The 26,131-nt window shown below is 44.6% G+C and overlaps 1 protein-coding gene across 1 annotated transcript in view; it reads left to right on the top strand.

Annotated features, from left to right (window-relative positions):
* Positions 1-6,443, top strand: part of WDR77 (WD repeat domain 77) — a 31,248-nt gene extending 24,805 nt beyond the window's left edge. Inside the window, exons 8-10 of the mRNA XM_077481526.1 lie at positions 453-561; positions 2,523-2,591; positions 5,527-6,443. Coding sequence (XP_077337652.1) covers positions 453-561; positions 2,523-2,591; positions 5,527-5,683 — 335 coding nt within the window. The 3' untranslated portion in view covers positions 5,684-6,443. The remainder of the gene's footprint in view (positions 1-452; positions 562-2,522; positions 2,592-5,526) is intronic.
* Positions 6,444-26,131: the final 19,688 nt, after the last annotated feature.

The following is a 26,131-nucleotide window of genomic DNA, read 5'->3' as shown; positions in this document are numbered from 1 at the left end:
AATGAAGGAGAAAAATTACCTGTTTGCAAAATTTTATAACAAACTATTAAACATGATTTATTTTTTTGCATTTTTTTTGTTTAGCAAAAAATAAAACTCCCAGCTGTAATTAAATACCACCAAAAGAAAGCTCTTTGTGGGGAAAAAAAATGATAAAAATGTAATTTGGGTACAGTGTTGTATGACCGCGCAATTGTCATTCAAAGTGCATCAGCGCTGAAAATTGGTCTGGGCAGGAGGGGGGTTTAAGTGCCCAGTAAGTAAGTGGTTAAAAACTGCAGGGATGTGACATGACTTCTTCCCAGGTATAAAGAAAAATATTTTGTACGACATTTGTGTTTGTCATATATGGCTGTGTGTACGTAACAGTGATATAATATGCAATATGAAAGTGCCATCATATGGAGTTTGGTAGCAGTAAAGTCATGGCTTTTTTTCAAATCTTTCCACAGGTGATGAGAATGGAAATGTTTACATTGTAAATTTAAAGAATTCAGATTCAGCCCAGGCAGTGGCCATACATTCCAGACCAATTACAGGACTGGCCTATTCACAGCACAGGTAAAACCACCACCTCACTGGCCTAGACTTTTCTTCTTCATATTTGGTGTCAGTTGGAATCACAATGTTTAGGGTCTCTCATCTTCACTTTCTTTAACCCCATACTTACAGCTTTCACATATGCTGTGCAAACATTGTTAATGTATCCTTGAACTAGCCAGCTTGGACATTACGCCAACTGTGGTAAGAGTAAAACCTTCTGAACCACTGGTGGCTGTCTGATTCATTCTTAATAAACGTGATAAAATGGTTTTCTTATTGTACTTCACGGGACACAGAGCCATAATAGTTACTATGTGGGTTATAGGCCACCTTCAGGCGATGGACACTGGCACGCCCTAAGACAAAAAGTCCCCTCACCCTAATGTACCCCTACCCATTCACCTGTACAAAAAAAAACACAACACACAAGGGTTAAAATAGTTTATTGCACAGCTCCGGGGGTCTTCTTGCGTCTTCGGGGGTCTTCTCGCCGGACTCCTCTGCTATCTTTTGCTAGCTCTTTCACTAGCGGAGGAGCCCGGCTTTCTTCTTCACCGACGCCCTCTTCCGACTTCGGCGGTCTTGTACCCCTCTTCAGTTCTTGCCGGGCCACCGCGCCTTCTTCTAGCTCTTTTACAAGCGGTGCCCCGGTCTTCTGTCGCCACTGTCTTCTCTTCTCTTCTGGAGATGTTGCCTCGTCGCTGTCTCCGGTCACAATGGCAGGGACGCGGCGTGCGGCGACTTATATAGGGACATCACCTGATAATGTCCCCGCCCATTATGATGTCACAGTCCCAGAGGAAGAACCGAAGAGGGGGACAAGACCCCCGAAGTCGGAAGAAAAGGGCGGCGGTGAAGAAGAAAGCCGGGCTTCTCTGCTAGTGAAAGAGCAAGCAAAAGGGCAGAAGATAGCGGAGGAGTCCGGCGAGAAGACCCCCGGAGCTGTGCAATAAACCATTTTTTGTCCTCATCAACATGGGGACAAGAAGGTGCTACCCGGCTGGCCAGGAAAGGGGGTGGGGACGAGCGTGCCCTCAAGGCACCCCCCCCCCCCATGTTGAGGGCACGCTCGTCCCCACCCCCTTTCCTGGCCAGCCGGGTAGCGTGCTCGGATAAGGGTCTGATATGGATCTGGGGGGGACCCCCCACGCCGTTTTTTTGGCGTAGGGGGTACCCCTTCAAAGCTATACCAGACCTAAGGGCCTGGTATGCTCTCGGAGGGGTAACCCACGCCAATTTTTTATTTATTTTTTTATAAATTTGGTGTAGAGTTCCCTTTTGAGAGCTGATAATTCTCTGAGAGTCGCCTCCGTATAGACGGAGATCCTACTTGGAGGCGACCTCCATTGAAATCAATGGGTACCAGTCGCCTACAAGTCGGATAGAAGTAGTACAGGAACCTTTTCTGAAGTCGGAGCGACTTCAGTAGTGTGCATTAAGATGGCTCTCATTCACTTACATTTATTTTTACATGTAGCGCCACTAGGGGCGACCTGAAGTCGGATCTGAGTCGCCCCTGTGTGAACCGGCTCTAACTCCACCCACCAATAATTTGAAAACAGCAGGGCTCCACCCACACCGCAACGTTATTCATTAATTTTGTTTCCTGTTAATGAACAAACTGCAAGTAACTCCACCGCAGCAGGCAGCTTGTAGTCCTCAATACATGATCCTGGTATCTGCAGATTACGGGAGCAATGCATTGCTTTTTTTTTTTTTTTTTTTTTCCTTCAAAATGTGTTTTTGAAAGGGGAACTTATTCTTTAGGAAAGCTAGCTGTTCATTCCTGAGCTCCAACTAATGCCCATTGACCATGATTTGCAAGCTACTGTGGCATCCTTAGCTCCAACCTACTTAAGAATGAATAATGTACAAAGCTTATAAACTATAACCATTTATTTGTAATCTGTATAAAAATGGCTATTAAAACAGCACATTTTATTATTTTTTGTTTTAATTTTTTTTAAATCTGATTATAGCTCTCCATTGCTGGCTTCAGTCAGTGAAGATTGCTCAGTTGTGGTCCTCGATTCTGAATCTTCAGTAATGTAAGTATGTTTTAAAGCTATTTTTCCACTTTGCCGACTGTGCTTTAGCTGAATGAAGGCTACAGTGCGGCCAGCCAATTCTGGGAGGGTGTCGCGCTTTGTGATCTGTGTCCTTAAGTCACAGCTGATCACTGATCGGGGTAAAGGGACAATCACAGGGGCCTTTTACCACTTGATCAGCTATATCCAATCAGAGCTGATGACAATGTAACCAGTTATCAAAAAGCCAATAACTGGCTTCTGTTAAAAATCGACACTAATAATTGGGGCACTGGCTTTTTTTCAAAAATGTATGGTCTTTTTCGTTTGGCAGAAAAAAAACCCAGTGGTGATTAAATACCACCAAAAGAAAGCTCTATTTGTATGAAAAAAAAAATGATTATAAAATTTTCATGAGTACAGTGTTACATGACCGTGCAATTGTCATTCAAAATGTTGACAGCACGGAAAGCTGAAAATTGGCTGGGGCAGGAAGGGAGTCAAAGTGCCCAGTAGGCAAGTGGTTAAAGGCAGGAACTCTGGATTGGATATTGAATATTGCATAAAGCTTTTATTAGTCATTGTCATAAACTTGTCAGGCTTAAGCTAAACATTTATAATAACTGTACCACAGGGGTGCATCCTAAAGCATTTTAGCACTTCAAGCACAATTTGTATTTATCTGGCCAAATAATTAACAAAGATCGTAAGAAAACTATTAACTACCAAGAAGATGTTAGATGTGAGAGGATTATTTCACATACAAGCACATAAACCCAATTCCCACGTTTATCAATAAAAGGAATGTATTTAACCACTTTGCGCATCGGGGAAGCTCTGTGTTGGCTGTGTCCCTTGGTACAGCCCATCACAGATTATGCTAAATGGCCAATCACAGCGAGCGGCCATTGAGCACTCGATCGCCGTATACATATGAGATCATCTCTCATTGAAAACATATGAGATCATCTCTCATCGCCGGCTCTCCCTCCTCACACAGAGACAGCGTGTAAGGGAGAGGTTCCATGCTGCAGCAATGAGTGTACGCAAAAAAAAAAAAAAAATTTAAATTCAGTGCCCACAGTACCTGTCAGTGCCAACTGTCCCCAGTGCCACATCTGTGTGGGCCTTCAAAAGTGTAATAGGTAGTCAACAAGTTAAGCTGGCCATACACCTATAGATTATCTGCAGATTTTCTATGGTTAGATAGAAAAAGTGGGAGATTCCTCCATCCGCACAGGTTAGCATACATGGAGAAATCTGTTACACTTTTTCCACCTAATCATAGAAATTCTGCAGATAATCTATAGCTGTATGGCCAGCTTAACATGTGTAATTTTTTTCTCCTAGAACACCTGATGGTGCTCCCTGCATGTTGGGCCTCTCTATGTGGCCAGGCTGTGAAAGTCTCACATGTGGTATTGTAATACTCGGAAGGAGTAGCAGAATGTATTTTGGGGTGTCATTTGTGGTATACATATGCCATGTGAGAGAAATAACCTATTACAATGACAATTTTGTGGGGGGCAAGGAATCTTCATTTTGCAAAGAATTGTGGGGAAAAATGACACCAAAAACCTCACTATGCCTCTTACTAAATACCTTGGAATGTCTACTTTCAAAAAAGGGGTCATTTGGGGGTTATTTGTACTTTCCTGGCTTGCTCGGGGCACAAGAAATGAGATGGGCCACCAGTACATCAGGTGTGAAGTTTTTTTTATGATTTGCACCACAGCTTGTAGACTCTCTAACTTTCACAAAGACCAAATAATATCCACTAATTTGGGCTATTTTTTACCAAAGATATATAGCAGTATAAATTGTGGCCAAAATTTATGAATGAATTTTTTTTCCCAATTTTTTGGTATATTTTTTTCCATTCATAGCTCAAAAAATAAACCTAGAGGTGATCAAATACCACCAAAAGAAAGCTCTATTTCTATAAAAAAAACATTTGGATACAGTGTTACATGACTAATTGTCATTTAAAGTGTGAGAGCACTGAAAGCTGAAAATTGGTCTGCACAGGAGGGGGGTTTAAACCCAGTAGGTAAGTGGTTATATAACTTTTATTTAATCAAAAGGTACATGCAGTAAAACAAAATAACGATCCTAGGGTGCTTGTTCCTCTAAATTCCGAGTTAATTTTAAAACTTTGCAGTTGGGAAACATTGAAACGCACTGATATGCTTTCATTTTATCTTGTTTCAAATATTGATAGTCATAACTAAACTAACATAGTTAAAGTGGAGTTCCAGGCTTTTTATGTTTAAGTCAGCAGCTACAAAAAGTGTAGTTGCTGACTTTTAATAAACACACTTACCTGTTCTACGGTCCAGAGATGCGGCCGACCGAAGCGCCGCTCCTCTCTGCCGGCGCCTCCATTGGCACTCTGGGCACCCGGCCGTGACAGCTTTTGGTGCATGCGCAAATCGCGCTGTGCTCCCGGAGTCCCAGGAGATGGCCCTAAGGGAGGGGCCGCCTAAGGCGAAGGGAGGAGTCGCCTTGGCGGTCCCTGGGTGGAAGGAAAAGTGAGTCCCCCTCCTAACGAAGCCACCCCCCCAAAAAAATGGACTGCCAAATGTGGCATGCAAGGGGGCGAGGAGTGCTTAAAGCGGAAGTTACGTTTGTGGGTGGAACTCCGCTTTAACACAAGCTACCTTACCATAGGAAAGTGCAGCACTGTTTCAGTTTTTATTAGTATTTAACTCTGTAATGTAAATGACCTGGGTTGTATTTAAAAAATAAAAAATAAAAACTTGTAAGGATGTTACTCTTGGGTGCAATGTCTAGCAATCACGATATATTTAGTGTCTCTAAGTTTTTTTTTTGTTTTTTTTTTTTTGTTTTTTTTTTGTTTTTTGTTTTTTGTTTTTTGTAAAATGTTCCAAGAAAGGTTCAAGCGTTAAGTTGTTTATTAATATATTTTATTTCTTTTTTTCCCTTTACTACACAGCTTTAAAGATGAATCTCACCGTGATTTTGTAACGGGTGTGGCATGGTCACCAGTCAATCTTGGCAGTTTGACAACAGTGGGATGGGACCACAAAGTTCTTCATCACAGTATCCAAAAGGAGAACAATCCAGAGCCCAAGGCTGAGGAACAAACTTAATGGTTATACATGCAGAGTGAAAAATAAGTATGGTCTGCAGGTTGTGACAACATCTGTTATACACGCAGAGTGTACAGCTGTTACTGATTCATTTTAAAACTTGGTAATGTATACTTTCAATATTTAGATTACAGACCTAGGTCTGGTCTACAGTGTGCGCAGGTTTGTTTCAAACACTTTTTGCCATATTGGCAGAGAACGGATCAAGAAAATGTATAGCACCCCACTCATGTTTTTGGTTATTGTGGTTAACCTCCACATTAAAGGTGTTTACCAGTATTTTCAAAGTCTGTTCCCTGCGCCTTACTTTTCTGTTTAGTAATGCTCCGTATTTGCCCACACTCTTTGTAAGTCACAGCAGGACACTGTTCATGTTGGTAGACTAAAATCTATCTCCATCACATTTCTTAACAAAGAATTAAGATGGAAAACGCCAGTTTCACCAACAGGTGTCACTGCAGTCAGATTTATGGAAGTGAGATTTCTGACTCCAGAGAAACCATTGGTTTACAGGAGTCCCCACTATGTTGAGGGCAGCTAGCAGATGTTTCAAAATCCTGTAACTATACCTTTAACAATTTTCTGTTTTACTGCACTTACATGTTTTGGAATTTAGACAGTGGTTATTTATCATTGTAAGCTGTTTTTTTTTTCTTGTAATTTGTAAACATTTCATTTTGTGTTACTGTAGTGATGTTTTGGAAAGTAAAAGAATAAAGGTTAGTACCACCTATAGCTCAGAACACATTTGCCTTGACAATCTTGTGTGTGTGTTTTTTTTTTTTTTTTGTTTTTTTTTTTTTTCTGTAATGAACCTTCAAGTAATATCGTCTTTACAACTGGCATTTAAAAGGTGAGTTCACCAGAAAAACACTATGCTTGTCTCATTTGGGTATAGCAGCATAGTGTACTTTACCTACCTTCCAGCCAGGACTCCCTTTCAATTTTAACCAGTTCCCAACCGGCCCATAGCCAAATGACGGCTACAGGGCGGTTGGATAACTGAGAGGGCGTACGTGACGTCCTCCCAGAATCCCGCTCTTGCATGCACCTGAGAATATCCGTGACCGCCGGGTCCTGTGGATGGCAGTTTACCACGTGATCGCTCTGTCAAATGACGGAGCGGTCACTTGTAAACAAACCATTGTCATGTGATGCCGGTTCCTATCTCCCCTCTGTGTACTGATCTGTACAGTGGAGGGGAGAGTTCGGATGGCAGTAGCACTGTGGGCTGGATCCGTAGTGCCCACTGCGCTGCTCTGTGACAATTGCAGTCACATGCATAGATCCATCCATGCTCAGCCATCCCTGCATACACTGCAATACTCTGCCAATACTCTGCCGTACCTAGCGATACCCAGCCGTACCCTGCAATACTCTGCTCTCCCTGTGCTGAGTTCCTGGGTATGTACACCTGCTGTGCCCATTATGAGGGGTTCCCACCATCCCAGAGCTGAGTTCCTGGGTATGTATTCCTGCTGTGCCCATTATGAGGGATTCCCACCATCCATATGCTGAGTTCTTCTTTGTGTGGTCTCAGATCTGGGCATTGCTCTTTAGGGGTCCAATCACGGACAACCTCTCCATCCCTGATTACTTTTTATGTCTTCCAAACTGTTGAACAGATCAGTACATTTTCTGCACTCATTTAAGGTGGCTAAAGAATAGATGATTCCCTTTTTAATTTCATTCCTACGGCCACCTTAAATGAGTGCACTGATGTACTGATCTGCTCAACAGTTTGGAAGAGTTAAAAAGAAATGTGGGAAGGAAAGGGTGTCAGTCAGGGATTGGAATGGTCAGATCTGAGACAGAGACTACAGGATGTGAGCAGTGAAGATCTATACAAACAGAAGATAGTGAAGGGGGGTGGGGATCAGTGTGATGGGGAAGGTATACAGATGTGGGTTACACGGAGAGAGGGCAAGTAAAGTTGCTGCATTAAAGTCACTCAGGACTCAGTGATAATAGCCCCTTCTGCCCCTCTCCAGTCCTGACATCTACTGTACCTGGCAATTTTTTATGTGATACCTCTGTCACAGGGAGATGAATGGACAGCTGCCTCTGCACGGACCGATCGCTCCCTGTCTGCCCTATGCTGTTCTTCTGCTGGCAATTTCCCCCTCATTTGCTGAAGGAGACAGGCAGCCTGTGAACCAGTGACAGCTGCAGGTCTGATTAAAGCCCCACTCTACGGACCCAATTAATTACAACCACTGGAAACCTAATGCCAGAGTTTTCGGGGCGCAGAGCTTATAGCCCCGAGCACGCTCTAAAAGTACGCCAATAGAGCTTCTTGGCCCCAATCACGTGTTTACACACAAGTCATGCCTTCAATAGCTCCCCTGTGCCTGGTGCCCTTAATACACCCACTGAAAGGGACCCTTTTCTTACATCAGGGGACACAGAGCCATAGTAATTACTATGTGGGTTATATCGGACCATCAGGTGCTGGACACTGTCACGCCACTTAAGGCATGTACTCAGTTTTTTTTCGCCAGTGTCTAAGGTGTTGGGCATGAGTAAAGATGTGCTGTGCTGAGCTCCATGGGCAGTAATCTTTTGAGAGCCAGCCATGCTGACCAGATCCGTTCTGATGTCTTGTAATGGGCTAAATAAATGGTACCCGGACCTTGTGATCCGAAGAACAAGCTTTTGCTTGCAAATGCTTCTCTTTGAGAGCTGGGCCCTGGGATCCAGTACTTTTTGGTAGTGAGGCCATAAAGTTTTACTGGAAGGGTCTTGTCACAGGCCCAGGATTGTGGGTTAACCTGAGAGTTCCCTGGTTCCTGAAGGTTTTCTTTAAGGTCTTGGAGCCTACCATGATGGGTAAAGATTGTTGTGTTTTTTTTTTTGTTTGTTTTTTTTAATCTCTGATAAAACCCTGCTGCGAGGATAAGGTAGGGGAGATTTTCTCAGGAATTTCTCCTTCTATGTATTGTTGTCATGTCTGTGTCACCACTGGGGGCTGTATTGAGCACTCACCCTTCCGACGCTGGAAACAGCAGAAGCCTTCACTCTACTCTCCTTCAGTCGGCTCAGACCCTCTGGTAAGAAAAACGGGGATCTGATCTGTTCCTGTGCCCCTAGATTGGCATTTTTTTTTCTTATTTGCATGCCAGACCAGCTGTTTTGTTCTTTAACCACTTACAGTCTGGACCATTTTGCTGGTCAAAGACCAGACCACTTTTTGCGATTCGGCACTGCGTCGCTTTAACTGACAATTGCGCGGTCGTGCGACGTGGCTCCCAAACAAAATTGACGTATTTTTTTTCCCCACAAATAGAGCTTTCTTTTAGTGGTATTTGATCACCCCTGCGGTTTTTATTTTTTGCGCTATAAACAAAAATAGAGCGACAATTATGAAAAAACGCATTATTTTTTACTTTTTGTTATAATAATATATATATTTTTTTTTTTTTTTTACTAGTAATGGTGGCAGAATGGAGAAATGCTGTTTACAAAGGCATTTCTCCATTCAGCCGCCCCGTGAGACGATCGCGGGGGTCCCGACCAGCACACGAGCGCCGCAGGGCTGCATTAAAGATTGGACGTACCTGTACACCAATATGCCTGCCAGCCCATTCTGCCGACATACATCGGCGTGCGCTGGTCGGGAACTGGTTAAATTTATTTTTTTTTTTTGGAGAGCAGGCCGAGGCCACTCGAAAGAGCAGAGGATTTACCTCCCCCTGCCATGCTGCAAGATGCCGCTGTGGGTAAATTGGCTCCTTTTTGATAAAGGCTGAGGGGGCCGGCTAACGGCGTCAGATGCAAGCCACACGTGCAGGAAGTGTTCTAAGCACTGAGACAATCTGCTGCCTGGCAGTGGAGGGACAGCAGAGAGGTTGGCTGGTCAGGTTTGGCGACACAGGCTTTTCCCTGACAACATTGTACTTTAACCACTTCCCTACCTGCCCATTATTATTATTCAGGTTTTATATAGCGCCAACAGTTTGCACAGCTCTTTACAACATGAGGGCAGACGTTACAGCTACGTTACAATTTGGTACAAGAGGAATCAGAAGGCCCTGCTCGTTAGACCTTACAATCTAAAAAGGAAGGCCAGAGTAATATGATGCCCACAGATGGGATCTCCCATCCTGGGCGGGTGTCATGACGTCCTCCCATTCCCGGCCTTCTAGGGGGCGCGCGTGCTGCGGGCGTCGCTCGGAACCTGATACACGTGTGTTCCCAGTACAGAACACCGATCGGTTCCCCCCCCCATAGTTAGAATCACTCTCAGGGAACATAATTAACCCCTGCAGTGCCCCCTAGTGTTAACCCCTTCCCTGCCAGTCACATTTACACAGTAATCTGTGCAATTTTATAGCACCGATCGCTATGTGAATGGTCCCAAAAATGTGTCAAGTGTCCGATATGTCCATCACAATGTCGCAGTCATGAAAAAACGCAGATCGCAGCCATTACTAGTAACAAAAAAAAAATGCCATTAATGTATTCCCTATTTTATAGACGCTATAACTTTTGCGCAAATCAATCAATATATGCTTATTGAAGAATATGTATCTGCCTAAACTGAGGAAAAAATGTAGTTTAAAGCGGGAGTTCCACCGTTGTGGGTCTTTTTTTTTTTTTTTTTTTTTTTTTTTTTTTTAATAAAGTCAGCAGCTACAAGTACTACAGCTGCTGACATTTAAAATAAGGACACTTACCCTCCCATCGCGCCCGCGATGTCGGCACCCGAAGCCGATCTCTCGATCGGCTCTCGGGTGCTGCCGCTGCCATCTTGTGTATGGGAATCAGGAAGTGGAGCCTTGTGGCTTCACTTCCCATTTCCCTACTGCGCATGCGAGAGTCGCGCTTCGCAATAAGGATGGTCCCCTCTGTCTCTGGGATCCGTGTGTTTCTCAGCAGACAGCGGGGGACCCGCAGGAAGTGGCGTAAATATCCGCAGATTCTGCGGATATCTATGCGAGAAGTGGGTGCAAATACCTGTACTATACAGATATATGCACCCCCCTCCCCCTGACAGGTGTCAATTATGGCGCCGGAGGGGGGGGGAGGGTTCCAATGAGCGGAAGCTCCGCTTTAAAAAAAAAAAAAAAAATTGGATATTTATTATAACAAAGTAAAAAAATATTGTGTTATTTTTCAAAATTGTCACCCTTCTTTTGTTTTATAGTGTAAAAAATAAAAACCGCAGAGGCGATCAAATACCACCAAAAGAAAGCTCTATTTGTGGGAAACAAAATGACGTCAATTTTGTTTGGGTGCAACGCCGCATGACTGTGCCATTGTCAAAGTGATGCAGTGCCGAATCGCGACAAGTGTTCTGGTAAGGAAGGGGGTAAAATCTTCTGGGGCTAAAGTGGTTAAAAGGCTAGGAGATTAGTAGCAGTTATTGTACTATAACCTAGCAAGTTTGCATTCTTTTGCTGGTAGTGCCTCTGCTTTGTGCTGTAAGCTATGAGTGGCAAAGGGACCAGGAACTCCTCTAAGGGTTCTAAGGTGTCAATGGCATACAACAAGCTGAAAATCCTTTCCAAAAGAATGTCATCCTCCCGTGAGAGGTATACGGCTAGTCAGATGAGCCTTCAAGGGAAGAACACTTCAGTCCCTGTATATATCATACAAATGTTTATTTTTTTTCTTCTACCATTTAAAAAAAAAAAAAATTATGGCATGACTAAACATAGCAGATTCCCATCTAGTCCTCAGGGCCCTTTTGTTGAGGTGCAGGGGGCTGGGGATCAGGTAGATCTTCCCAAATATTGGAAGATGCTTTTTTTTTTCCTCTTCGGAGGATCCTAATGGGGAGGGAGTAGCCAGGTCAGGTGTTTGTCTACTCCCTTACTTAACCCTTTTGTTGCCTGCAGCACAGGCTCTTGAGGTATCTACCTCTAATAAGGTTAATTTGAACCTCCCCCACCTGGGGATGTTTTTTTCCTATTCATGCATAGCTTATGTATTCTGAATGGGAACATTTTCTATGAAGAAATGGGGGGTTCCAGCAATTGATGCTGCAATCGCCTTGGTGAGCAGAGTCTCGCATGTCCAGTGGATAATGCACTGATGTTAAAGGCTCCAGCAAATTAAAGTTGGAACTTCCTTTTAAAGACAAGATGTCTTTTGCAGTTCTTGCTGCAATTTGGTGGAGCACATTTTAAGTCGTGCTAATTCATTGAAAAATGTGGACTTCTGAGGGTTAAGCCCATAAAGCAGAATACTAAAGCCTTCGCATGAAGGAGCACCCCTACTCGGTTGAGAATCGCAGGAACTTTCCCCTCACCCAAAGCCTGGCAGGAACAATGTCAAGAGCAGAGGGATTTCTGCAATTTTTTTTCTCTAGGTTGCGACTAGAGTTCCGGGAGCCCAGATAGCTCAGTCGGCTTTGATCTGAGGGCCGGGGTTCAAGTCCCGGTTTGGGTGCTGCCTGTGGGGTCCTTGGGCTGCTGATGTGGCAGTCTGTATGCAAGAGTTTCCGTCTCCTCGGAGAATGTTCCTAATGATCCAAAAAAAAAAAAAACGAAGGCTCTGGATCAGCTGTTATCACCGACTGGGATATCAGAGGTTCCCGTAGTGGCTCAAACTTTTTAAGGTTCCAGAACTAAACAAAGGGAAGACCCATTCTAGAGCTCGAAGATCTGAATCAGCACTTAAACGTCCGATCCTTTTCGGAATTTGATCGGCTGTGTCCAATCTGCAAGGTGTGGAGTTGCATATGTCCATGTGCCAAATTTTTTTACCAGAATTTCTGTGGTTTGAAATATAAAATAATTTTTTCAGTTGTGGCCCTGCCATTCCGCTTAGCCACAGCGCCACGAGTGTCCTGAAAGATTCTGGCACCTCCTTTAGCCTGTTTAAGGGCTCAAGGCATATAGCGGTCCTAGCCTGTTAGAAGATCTACTTTTAATAGATCATTCAGTCTGAAGTCTAAAACCAGAGTCTGATTCTCAACCTATCAAGATTTTCCTTAAAACCATCAAGGAGATTATGGTACTTCAAGACCGTCCCTTACGTGCAGTTTTACTCAAAGACTGCTTCAAAACACCATCCTGCTGGTCTGGAATAAAGAAGATTCAGGCCTTTTGTTTCCAATATGCTTGGCTCCCGACGTAGGTCATAGCCTAAATTGGTGGTGATTATCCAGCAAAAGGGAAAATCTTTATCCTGAAAGGTGTTAACAGATGCAGGGAGCAGCCCTGGAAGAAGATTCTGTCCAGGGGAAGATGGTCCAGGTTAGAGGACCTTGCCTATCAACTTTTTTTTGGAAGTTTCAGGCAGTACATCTGGCCCTAGAATCTTGGCGGTCAGACTACGGGACTGTCCTGACAGGATTCAGTCTGACAAGGCCACGGCGGTGGCTTAGATTGATCATCAGGGGAGGCATGAGAAGTCGTGCAGCCCAAAAAGAGGTGAAAAATGTTCTAGCTTTGGCAGAACCTTGCCTATCGGCAGTTCTAATTTTTCAGGCGTACTACTTGAGACGCCAACAATTATTTCCGGGAGAATGATCTCTTCACCCCGACATCTTCCTAGCAATATGTCAGATGGGGTATTCCGGACATGGACCTATTCGCATACAGATTCATTAACAAGGTCTACAACTTTGTCAAACAAAGGGTCCGCTAGCAGGCAGAACAGACACATTAGTCTTCCCAGGGGATCAGTTTTCACTGATCTATGCATTTCCTCCGGTTCTGCTACTTCCGCGCCTTCTCCGCAGGATTGAGCGGGAACGGAGGTTATTCTGGCAGCCCCAGCGGGTCCCAGAAGATCTTGATTTGCCGAGATCATAAAGATGGAGGTGGGAGTCCTTCTTGCACAAGGTCCAATATTTCATCCTACCTTACGCACAAGAAGGTTTGACTGTTGAATCCCACTCTATGAAGATCGTGGGTGATCTCCTTCGGTAGTGTCGACTTTGACTAATTCCAGGAAGCCGGCTTCCAAAGTCGCTTACATTAGATTCTGGAAGGCATAGGTTTCTTGGTGTGGATCCAGGGGTTGGCACCTCAGGAAGTATATCAATAGGCAGGATTCCTGATTCCTGCATATGGGATCTGAAATGAAGCTGGCCTTGACTTCTCGCGAGCCAGATCCAGGCCTTGTCAGTGTTTTTTCCTATGGCCTCTTGCTTCCCACTCTTGGTGTGTAGCTTATTCAGGGGGTAACACGGTTTATTCCCCCTATCAAGGCACCTCTAAATCCTTGGGATTTATAATTGGTCTTATCGGCTTTGCTGAATCAGCCGTTTGAACCTTACGACAAGAAAGAGATAATCTTTTCTGCTTGCCATTTCTTCTGCTAGAAGAGTATTGGAACTAACGGCTCTGTCTTGTAAGAGCCATATTTCTTCAGGCATAAGGATGAGGTGGTTTTAGGTCCTTATTCTGAATTCCTAACAAAAGTGGTAACAGGTTTTAATTTAAACAAAGATATTATTCTTCCTTCTTTCTCCCCAGAGCCTTAATTGATGGGCTGCCACTGCCAGCCACACTCGGCGATACCCTGCCATATCCAGCCATATTCGACGATATTCGGCCATGCTCGGCTTTACTCAGCCTCTGTATGTGACCAGGCTGTGGAAGTTTCACACGTGGTATCGCCATACTCAGGAGGAGTAGGAGAATTTATTTTTGGATGTCATTTTTGGTATGTACATGCTATGTGTTAGAAATATTGTATAAATGGACATCTTTGTGTTAAATAAAATAAATGCATTTTAACCACTTCCATATGACGTCCTTGACTTTGTACGGGGATATCTGAATGATGCCTGCAGCCACAGGCATCATTCAGATATCAGCTTTTTCAGCTGGCAATTCCCTACACCATAAGAATGATCATAGGTGCTCTTCCACTGCTTGATCATTCTTACAGGAGGCGAGAGGGGATGTCCCCCCCCCCTCCCTCCCTTCACCCTCCGGTGCTTCTACCAACTCGCCAATACGATCAAAGCCAGGATAGTTTTTTTTATTATTATTATTTCAGGTTTCCCAGCCTAGAGGTGAGATGTGGGGTCTTATTGACCCCATATCTCACTGTAAAGGGCACCTGTCAGGCCATGTTCCTATTACAAGGAATGTTTACATTCCTTGCCAATGAATAAAAGTGATCAAAATATTATTTTTGGGGAAAAGTGTCAAACTAAAATAAAGTAAAAAATCCTTGCAAAGAATTGTGGGAAAAAATTACAACTTCAAAAACCTCACCATGCATCTTTCTAAATACCTTGGAATGTCTTCTTTCCAAAAAAGGGGTCATTTGTGGGGTATTTGTACTTTTCTGGCATGTTAGGGTCTCCAAAGATCAAATAATAATAATACACCAATTTGTACTTATTTTTACCAAAGATATGTAGCAGTATAAATTTTGGCCAACATTTATGAAGAAAAATTACTAATTTGCTAAATTTTATAACCGAAACGAATAAATATTATTTTTATTTTACAGAATTTTCTGTCTTTTTTCTTTTTTCTTTTATAGCACAAAAAATAAAAAACCCAGTAGTGATTAAATACCACCAAAAGAAAGCTCTATTTGTGTGAAAAAAGACAGACAAAATTTTCATATAGGTACAGTGTTGCATGACTGAGTAATTGTGAGCGCACTGAAAGCTGAAAATTGGTCTGGTTAGGAAGGGGGTTTAAATGCCCAGTGGTCAAGTGGTGTAGTTGAGCTGTTTTCATGGCTAGACTTCTATCCCCACTCCCACCTTTTGTCCTTGCCTTCGATACCTACTAAAAAGCATCCAATAACCCCTTCCCGCTGACCGTACGCACATATTCGGCCTCGGCGTTAGGGGGGTTATACCGGTACTGTTTTTTCTTTTCATACATCAGGGGACACAGAGCCATAGTAGTTACTATGCGGTTTATAGGCCACCTTCAGGTGATGGACACTGGCATGCCCTATATAACCCCTCCCACTACTGGGAGTACCTCAGTTTTTTTTCTCCAGTGTCTAAGGTGTTGGTCACGAGGAAATATGTGCTGTGCTGTGCTCCACTGGAGCAATCCTTGCTGGAGCTAGCCATGCTGACCGGATCCATTCAAAGTGTTTTATTTTTGGCCAGATTGAATGGTACCTGGGCCTCGTATCCGAAGAAATTAGGTTTTGCCTGTGAATGCTTCTCTTTTTAGAGAGCTGGACCCTGGGATCCACTACTTTTTAGTAGTAAGGCCATAACGTTTTTACTGGCAGGGTGCTGTTGCAGGTCCATTGTGTCCATTGTGGGTTTCCTCAAGGACCCCCTGCTCCTGAAGGTTTAACGGAACCTACCGTGAAGGGTGAAGATTGGGTCTGTTGGTTTACCACATTAAACCCTGCAGCAGGAAATGTAAGTGGAGTTTTCTAAAAATGTTTTGAATTTTCTTATGAATGTCTCCTTTTAAACAACTTTTTTGCTGCCTGTAGTGCAGTCTATTAATGAGCCCACCTCTGGTTTGGGATCACTGAATCCTCCTCAATCTGGGGATGCCTTTCCTATCCATTCATGGCTAAAAAAGCTGATGTATCCTGATTGGGAACACCCAGATAAGCAGTTTTTTCCTCCAAAAAAGTTTTCTATACTTTATCCTATGGAGGAGGAATTCTGTAAGAAATGGGTTCCAGCAAACGATGCTGTGATATCCTCAGTAAATAAAAACCTCACTTTTTCTGTAGACAATGTGCAAATGTTGAAGGATCCAATGGATAAAAAGTTGGTATTTATTTTTAAGAACAACTTTGCTGTAGCAAGTTCAGTGGTGCAGCCAGCTCTTGCGGCGATTGGACTATCTGTCCATAATGCCGCGTACACACGATCAGACTTTTCGAGGGACTAGGTCCGACGAATTTTTGGCGGAGTTCCAACGGACTTTCCGAATGAACGGACTTGGCCACACACAATCACACCAAAGTCCCACGGATTCGAATGTGATGATGTACGGCCGGGCTAGAATAAGGAAGTTCATAGCCAGTAGCCAATAGCTGCCCTAGTGTCAGTTTTTGTCTGTCAGACTAGCATACACACGAACGGATTTCTCGGTCCGGCGGAAAAATTTAAAACATGTTCTATTTCTAAAGTCCGCCGGATTTTTGGCAAGCAAAGGTCTGATGGAGCCCACACACGATCGAATTGTCCGACAGACTCATTCCGTCAGACCTTTGCTGTCAAAAAGTCCGGTCGTGTGTACACGGCATAAAGGGCCAGTTTCTGGAGATACTCAAGATTATTCCTGATCAACAGGCCCAGCAATGGGCCCTCATATCAGAAGTACTATGCTATACAGTGGATGCTATGAATAATTATATTATTCAAGCCTCATGGCTTATGCTAGGACTTTTCCTATGGTTGAAAAATTGGTCAGCCAAAACGCTGTGTAAAAAGCTCTTGGCCAGTTTCCCATTTCATGATGAACGGTTGATTTGGAGACGTATAAGTATATCCAAAGAATTTCTAATGGGAAAAGTTCTCTTTTACCAGTAAAGAAGTTTAAGCATTTTTCCTTTTTAAATGTGCATCTTCTCCAGTGCCAGGAGCATCTGCCTCCAGACAGTCTTGACGGCCTCCACCGTCGAGCTCAAGAGGAAGACGCCAGAGGTAATCCCAGGGCCAAAAGAGGACTTGGGGCAGGAAGCCTGCAAAGCAAAATACTAAAACCTCCCTATGAAAGGGCAACCCCGCTCACTCAGGTGGGGGGAAGGCTTCTACAATTTTCAAATATCTGGCAGGAAAATTGTCAAGACAGATAGATGGCTTCCTTAATTTCTCTAGGTTACAAACTAGAGTTCTGGGAATTCCTGTCTCCCCGTTTTTTAAAATAAAACTTTTACAGAGATCCAGGCAAAAGGAAGTCTCTCTTTCTAGCTCTGGATTATCTCTTGTCCCAGAAGGTGATATCAGAGATTCCCACATAAGAACAGGGTTCAGAGTTTTATTCAAACCTCTTCACGGTACCAAAACCAAACAGGGAGGTAAGACCCATTCTAGATCTCAAGGATCTGAACCGGCACATGAATATCCATTCCTTTCGCATGGAGTCCATCCGATTGGTTGTTTCCATTCTACCAGGAGGGGAATTTTTGGCATCAATCGATATCAAAGATGCCTATCTCAACGTGCCAATATTTCCCACTCATCAGAAGTTTCTATGCTTTGAGGTAGAAAATCGCCATTTTCAGTTTGTGGCTCTGCCGTTTGGTCTAGCCACTGCACCACAAGTGTTCACAAAGATCCTGGTGCCTCCTTTAGCCAGGTTAAGGGCTCAGGGTATAACAATTCTAGCCTACCTAGACAATCTGCTTTTAGTAGATCAATCAGTCACCTGTCTAAAACCAACGTTTAATCTCAGCTGTAAGCTACCTAGAATTCCTAGGCTGGATTCTAAACCTAGAAAAATCCTCCTTAAAGCCGTCAAGGAGATTTCAGTACTTGGTGCTGATCATAGATACCGTTCAAAAGAAGGTATTCTTACCCTAATCAAGAATCGGCTCCATAAACGAACTGATTTGGCATCAAAACAAAGAGAAATCCTTCCATTCGGCTGTGTATGAAATTGTTAGCTAAGATGGTGGCCTCCTTTGAGGCTATTCCTTATGCGCAGTTTCATTCAAGACTGCTGCAAAGCACCATTCTGTCGACCTGGAACAAGAAGGTCCAGGCTTTGGATTTTCCAAGCGCTTATCCCCCAAGGTGCATCAGAGCCTCAATTGGTGGTCGATTTCCAGCAATCTTCAACAGGGGAAATCCTTTCTACCAGTATCCTGGAAAGTGGTAACAATGGATGCCAGCCTTCTAGGCTGGGGAGCAGTGCTGGAAGAAGCATCTGTCCAAGGGAAGTGGTCTGAGTCAGGACCTTGAGCATCAATATTCTAGAAATTCTGGTAGTACGTCTGGCCCTAGAGGCCTGGACGGTCAGACTACAGAATTGTCCTGTCAGGATTCAATCCGAAAAATGCCACGGCTGTGACCTACATCAATCACCAAGGGGACACGGGAAGTTGTGCAGCCCAAAAAGAGGTGAATCATGTTTTATCTTCAACATTCCTTGCCTATTGTCAATTTTCATTCCAGGGATAGAAAATTGGCAGGCAGACTACTTGAGTCGCCAACAATTATTTCCGGAAGAATGGTCCATTCACCCAGATGTATTTCTGTCAATATGTCAAAGCTGGGGTGTTCCAGACGTGGACGAGGGACCCGCTGGCATGCGGAACAAACTCCTTGGTCTTTCCACTGATCTATGCCTCTCCTTTGGTTCTGCTGCTTTCACGCCTTCTTTGCAGGATCAAGCAGGAAGGGAAATTCTGGTGGCCCAGAAGATATTGATTTGCCAAAATCATAAAGATGGCAGCAGGGAACCCTTGGACCCTGCCGTTGTGGCCAGACCTTCTTGCACAAGGTCCGATATTCCATCCTACCTTACAAACGGTAAATGTAATGGTTTGGCTATTGAAAACCACATTCTAAAAGACCGTGGGTTATGTCCTTCAGTGATGTCTACTTTGGTTAATGCTAGGAAGCCAGCCTTCAGAGTCATATACTATAGAGTCTGGAAGGCATATGGATCCATAGGTTGGCACTCCAGGAAGTATGTCATAGGTAGAACCCTTGAATTCCTGCAAATGGAATTGGAAATTAAGCTGGCCTTGAGTACTATCAAGGGCCAGGTCTCTGCCTTATCAGTATTCTTTCAATGGCCTCTTGCTTCTCATTCTCTGGTGCGTAGCTTTATTCAGGGGGTAACGCGGATTAATCCTCCCATCAGGGCACCTCTGAATCCTTGGGATTTGAATTTAGTCTTTTCTTTTTGGTTGCCATATCCTCTGCCATTGCTATGGGACATCCCACATGGTAACTACTATGGCTCCATGTCCCCTGATGCATGAAAAGAAAACAGGATTTTTAAAAACGGCTTACCTTCAAAATCCTTTTCTGTGACGTACATCAGAGAGGGGATACAGAGGTCCCTCCCTTCCTTGGTATACACGTATATTGCTTGGCTACAAAACTGAGGTACTCCCAGTAGTGGGAGGGGTTATATAGGGAGTGCACTTCTTTTCTTAAGGCGTGCCACTGTCCATCACCTGAAGGTGGCCTATAACCCATATAGTAACTACTAAGGCTCTGCGTCCCCTGATGTACTTCAAAGAAAAGGATTTTACAGGTAAGTTTTATTTTTTATTTTTTTTAGAGCAGACGATCGGCTCTTCAGGGATAACAACCGATGCGGCTAAAAGCCGCTCAGGTTTTATCCCAGAGGGGGCGGGAGGGAACATCCTCCCTCCCCCCTCTTCCTGCCGCTGTTCCTGGGCTTCCCATCCCACCGGGAGACCCGATGCACTATCTGGCTCTTCCGCCTGCTAGAGTGAGACTGGAAGGAAGCTGGAAATGGCTTCCTTTCAGTCTTCACGTAAACATGGAAGCGACATCACTTTCATTTTACTCTGCTTACAGTATTCAGAATCGCCATTTTTCTCTTATATTCACCGACCGACACAGCTCCTCTCTGTAACTAAATGGGTTGTATAGCCTGCCATTAGGAGAAACTAGGAAAAATTGTTACACAATACACAGAACTTTAATCCCGCCCCAGAGGGATGGGCCCCGTGCTATCAACCCTTCCCACTGCTCCTAGCAGCTTCAGTTTTTATTTTGCCTAGCAAGGAGAATGAGCTAGGAAACCCTGCGGGCCTCTCGGTCCATGTTTTTACTGCAGGTTTGCTGCTTTTTGCACAAGATGAGAGATCCTGAGATCTTCTATCAACTGCTGGGTGGCAGGCTGGTTAATGAAATCCTTGTAGTCTCCCCAGCTGGGCATTCCCTGGGGGGGGGGTCGATTCGGGGGCAACCTCACCTCCTTATCTTCTCTCCCAAGTCCCTATCATCCCTCCTTCCCCCCTCTGAGTGTGTGTGTGTGTGTGTGTGTGTGTGTGTGTGTGTGTGTTGCTGTTTCTCCCCTGTGGGGCTCTGTTCGGTCCAGGTCTGGGGGGTCCAAAAAAGGCAGTGTTTGTGGAGGATATCTGTGTGTCAGCAGGCAGTTCGTTTTTATTCTTTTGCTTCTTTTCACCTCATGGCGCCGTTCCGGCGGCCATATTGGATTTGGGAAAGCTATAGATTCCCCTGGGAAGCTTCAGCAGACATTTCCCCTGTGATTCCTATGTATTGCATTGGCAGCCATTTTGTGAAAGCCAAAATGCTTTCTTCACTGCTGGCCTCATGTGATGGCTTGCAATGTGCTTTCTCTTGTCATTTCCTGTATTCCCTGTGTGTGAGGGACACTGGATGGCTCTGTGTGGAACGCTAAAGCTGTTCTGCAGACCGTTGCACTGCTGTTAGAGCTGCTGCTGCTGACACAGCTCCTCTCTGCATCTGGGAACCTCCTAGGGACTACAGGCACTGTTGTTGCCATTCACAGAAGGCCCCAGGGTGGTGAGTCTAGCGCTAAGCAAACGTGACGGCAGCAGGAGGGTGGGACGTTCACTGTCCGAAGTCCCCTTGCAGGTGGCAGACAGGATAGGGTCAGCATGGCTTCAGAAACTGGTGTTTCTTCCCCCGAAATCCAGGCTATAGCAACCGGGTCACCTGCGGTTAGTGCGGTGCGCATGGACACGCTGACGGCGTTCCTGGACTCCTATGTTGCTAAGATAGAGGCGGAACGTGGCAGGAAAGGGGCTTGTAAGAGGCCCCTGCCCCCATCCTCTGGGGAAAGCTCTGATGCAGACTCGGGCCCTGCTGCAGCTGGAGACCCCTGCTCTGACCTATCAGACGTGGCTGACCAGGACCGTTCGGACAGTGAGGATGATTCCCTGTCCGGGTCCAGGCGGGACAAGGCGCTTGTTGGAGCACTTATCACAGCTGTGCGTGATACCCTGAAGATTCAGGAGCCAGCAGATTCTTCTGCTGATGTACCGGTCCCCTTTGGGTCCCACAAGCCAGCACGTTCATCTAAGGTGTTCCCGTATTTGACTTATTTTGACAAATTCATCTACAGGGAATGGGGTCACCCGCAACTGACCTTTTCGGTCCCCAAAAATTTGGCGGTGCGCTACCCCTTTGAGGAAAGCCCCGCCCGCAGACCCCGATAACCAACGGCCAGGGTTGTCGGGAAGAGGCCCTTGTCCTCATCAACATGGGGACAAGGTGCTTTGGGGTGGGGGGGCCGCGCGGCCCCCCCTTCCCCAAGGCACCCCCCATGTTGAGGGCACGCGGCCTGGTACGGCTCAGGGTGGGGGGGGGGCGCTCGCTCGCCCCCCTTTCCTGGCCGGCCGGGTAGCGTGCTCGGACAAGGGTCTGTTGTGGACTTGGGGGGGACCCCCACGCCGATTTTTTTCGGCGTTGGGGTTCCCCTTTAAGTCCATACCAGGCGGCGGGGCCCACGACGTCTCCATCGCGGGCCCCGCCTACCTGGATAGCCGCTCGAAATGAGCGGACTTTTCTCCGGGCGGGAAAAGTCCGCTCATTTCGAAAGTACGGCGGACTGGCACACACACGGGCGGATTGTCCGCTGAAGTTCCGTAAGACTTAGTCCGCCAGACTGTCCGCTGAAAAAGTCCGCTGAAGCTCACACATGAGCGGACTGTCCGCTGAAATATGTTTCGGCGGACTAAGTTGGGCAGACAGTCCGCCCGTGTGTACGCGGCCTAAAGCGAGTTTTTTTTATGTACAGCCTCAAGTTTGCGGATCTTCAAAAATAACGAAACAATTTCCGAGCGCCTCGATTTCTTAATCCTCACTCCACGTTTAAGAAATATACCTCTTATAAAACATTTGTGTGCCTCCCACAATACTGTCAGGACGTATTAGGTTGATCGTTCTGGGTAAAATATTCTTCTAAACCCTGAAGGGGCCTTTAACAATGTGTCATTAAGCCTCCAAGACCAGGTCCTTGTAGCTACTATGTTTAAATCTATGTCCATTTGAAACAGTCCATGATCGGCAAGCGTAATTGGTTCAATCGTGGTGACTTAAACTCTGTCCAAATCTTTCTAAATGATAAAAAAGTTATCCATTCTTGAATATTTTGAATGAACTGGGGAAAAAAAGATAGTCTTTTACATTGGGATGTTGTAGGTGCGATACATCTACCAAGGTTTAATTCTGCTTTCAGTTGCTTTAAATAAGAGAATGATAAGTGGGATACCCTCTTTGAAACATCTAAGAGTGGATCATATGCAAAATTAAAATCCCCTCCTACGATCAATACACCATCACTATGCTCCAGAATCAGGGGGGTCAATGACCTTAAGAAAAGCAACTGATTTGAATTTGGAAAATACACATTGACCAAAGTTACCCGTGTAGCTCTAATTGCACCCTTAACAATCAAGAATCTACCTTGCACATCAGCAATATATGTGCCTGGCAACCATAGAACAGACCTTGCTAGGAGAATACTGACTCCCTTAACTTTAGAGATCGCTGATGAACTGTGATATACCACTGGATATACTCTATTAGTCAACTCTGGAATTTTCTTGGTCTGAAAATGGGTTTCCTAAAGAAAGACAATTTGACTCCACGTTTTTGGCAAATCTCTTAATAACCTAGACCTTTTTTCCGGGACATTAAGACCGCTCACATTAATGGAAGTTAACCTCTCTGGGAGGTAAATTGTGCCCCGGAGTAATCAGGTGCTATGAACCCCCCAAAAAAATACGGGGGGAACAAGAAGGCGAGAAGAAAAGTAAAAAAAAAGGGGGGAAGAAAAACCTCAACTCTCCCAACCTAGCCCAATGGGACTGGGAGATGTCTATTTGGGGGGTGTGCCTATGGCCAGCGGTGCTGCCGATATCACTTCAAATAAATAAAAAAAAATATACACTGTACTATAATGAGTCTTCCTCTGGGGTCATTTATGATAAACAATCACTTCCAGGCCTCTTGATAAAAACTAAGAGCCTAGCCAAGTTAAAGAGTCTATTTAATGAAACACTGTGTCCACTAAAATATACAATATGGTCCTCGTGTAAAGAAGAAAAAAAAGACACAAGCAGGCTCAAACTCAAGAAAAGTCTAACCAATTAGGAACTTGTATTGGTTCACACCCCAGAAATGTAAACCGGTCTTGAAGTTGGTCCTGGGTGTGGAGTAAGAAAGAGTGGTTCTCTTTCTTTACCCTCAAATTAAATGGATGTCCCCAAGAGTATGTTGCCCCAAATTCTTTAATCTGGTCTAGGAGTGGACGCATACATCCTCTCATTAAATTGTAGATTTTAACTTGTAAACAACAAATGTCAGAAATAGGCTTAGTCATGAAAGGGATAAAGACTGACCTACCCTTCTTTTTACCACTTTTAAAAACCTGGGATCACATAATAAAATCTACAGCCATCTTTACTAATGTAGGCCCAATGACCCCCGATTCTGGGCAGTCTGGGCTTTCCACCAGGACTACTCAGATGGGATTGCTCAAGTGGAACTCCCTTTCGATCTCGCCAATAATAATTAAAACCCCTAAGTGAATTGATGGCGGAGTACTGCTAAGTTGCAGGGAAACTGGCTGTCATATTTTCAGCTTAGGAACTTTTACTTAAACCTTTTAAAGAAGGGCCCCATGCATAGACCTCTCACACCCTTTGAAAAAAACTATGTTTAGAGACCTATGCCCCGACTCCTCCAATTTTAAGTATTTATGCTATATTGTTGACCTCCAGGAGACATCACCAGATGGTATTAAGATCCGGTAAAGTTGCACAGAATATTTCCCCAAAAGTCAAACAAATGTTGGAGATGTCACACGCCTGGGCACTTATGAATTCATAACGAATACAGAAATCCCTTGAACTCTACAAATGGCATTGCTGTCCATTATCCTGGGCTCATGTTTTTTTTATGGCCGCAAAGACTGTTATACCAAAATATTTGAAATCTTCTGACTCCCTTAAAATGGTACAATGGGTGCAGGAAATGCAATATTTGCAGCAAATATCCAGTGCAAGGTAAATACAAAACCAGAAAACTTTCAAAAGCTGCATGAAAATTTTTGTGTAAAGTGATGAAGTAAGAACTGCTATTTTGGAGAGTTGATGTGGAAGTGAGAGTGAGAGGGTGTATGTAGGGCGTGCTCTGTCCTTTCCATTCTTTACTGGCTAACTCCCTAACCATATGCCCTGATTGCCTGGGTAGCTGACATCATATTTGAATAGCCGCTTTGGGAAAAAAAAAAATCTCGAGCCTTTCCTGCCAGTTGCTGCTTTCTGGTCAATTCTGGTTAAAGTGGAAGTAAACCCATGGATTTAAACAGTTAAAAAAAAAAAGCATCCCGGGAATGCTAACTGCACATTGGCTGTGCTCTCAGCCAAACTATCAAACCATCCAGTGGCTAGTGTCATAACGAATCACATGTGCAGCACCATAGCAGTTGAAGATTAAACAGAGGCAAAGATGGCAGCTTCCTTGGCTGAAAACGATAGGGGAGTTTACTTCCACTTTAAGGAAACCATATCCCTGAATTTCCACTTGCCTCAAAAGAGACCTCTTTTTTTTTTTCCTTGTTAATAACAGTGGTACAAGTGCTAATACTGTTACACAGCTCCTACCTGCTCTACCTGCATTGTGCTCATGCTGTGTCCATGCTATGCTGAGCTGAATTCGGGGCTTCGGAGGAGACCTGGTGACATACAGAGTTGCTGGAGTCTGGGTCTCGGCTGTGGCCCCCTTCTCGATCTCTGCCTTCCTCAGTGGAGGTGATGGAAGGTCTCGGCCCTCAGTGACAGCCGAGTCCTCCGTGACCTGTGAGAGTGAGCAGTGCTCAGGAGCGTCTCTGCTCCAGGAGCCCCCAGACTGACACGAAGGGAGATAGATCGGGGCCACCTCTGGCACCTGCCTCCTGCCTGGGGAATGAACGGAGGATTGGCAAAATTGGAAGGATTCTACAGAAATCTGAAGAATCCGAATGCAGGAGCAGGTACATTTTAAAATAACAACTAAAAACTGTATTTAAAAATAAAAAACAAAAAAATGGTGAAATAAGATAAAGGAAGGAGCAAACAAAGAAGCAGAAAAGGAAAGGGAAAAAAAAGAAAAACCTATATAAAATTAAACAAAACCAAAATAAAATAAACCAAGGAAGGAAAAGAAAAAAGAGGGGCAAAAATAAATAATTAAGAAAGGGACAAACAAGAAGAGGAGGAATGGAGAGAAGGGGCGGTAATAGAGAGGCCAAAATATGGAAAGGGAGCAGGGGAGTTTTAATACTGATGCCTTTATGCAAGATAATGGTGGAACTCCCCAACAAACACAAAGTGGTAAATCCACAAAAGAAAAGGTTAAAGAAGCTGCAGCCAAGGGACGTGCTCAAGATGGCGGACTGATAGGACATGTGGAACGGGAGCTCCGCACCTGGCAGGCTAAATTTTCCTCTTTATAGGGACCTATTGCCACCCTATTCGTTGGAAAGACTGGGACTGCAAACGGGCATGCAAAGGGGTGGCTCCGGTTCGCAGAGGAAACGGTAATTGGCTTTACAGACACCGCAGCTCCGGAGCACACGTGGG

The sequence above is a fragment of the Lithobates pipiens genome, unplaced genomic scaffold (assembly GCF_037356315.1).
Source record: "Lithobates pipiens isolate NorthernLeopardFrog02 unplaced genomic scaffold, aLitPip1_a1.2 Scaffold_16, whole genome shotgun sequence".
NCBI classification, from domain to species: Eukaryota; Metazoa; Chordata; class Amphibia; order Anura; family Ranidae; genus Lithobates; species Lithobates pipiens.
The sequence above is the reverse complement of the archived record's forward strand: the minus strand, read 5'-3'. Positions and strand labels throughout refer to the sequence as shown.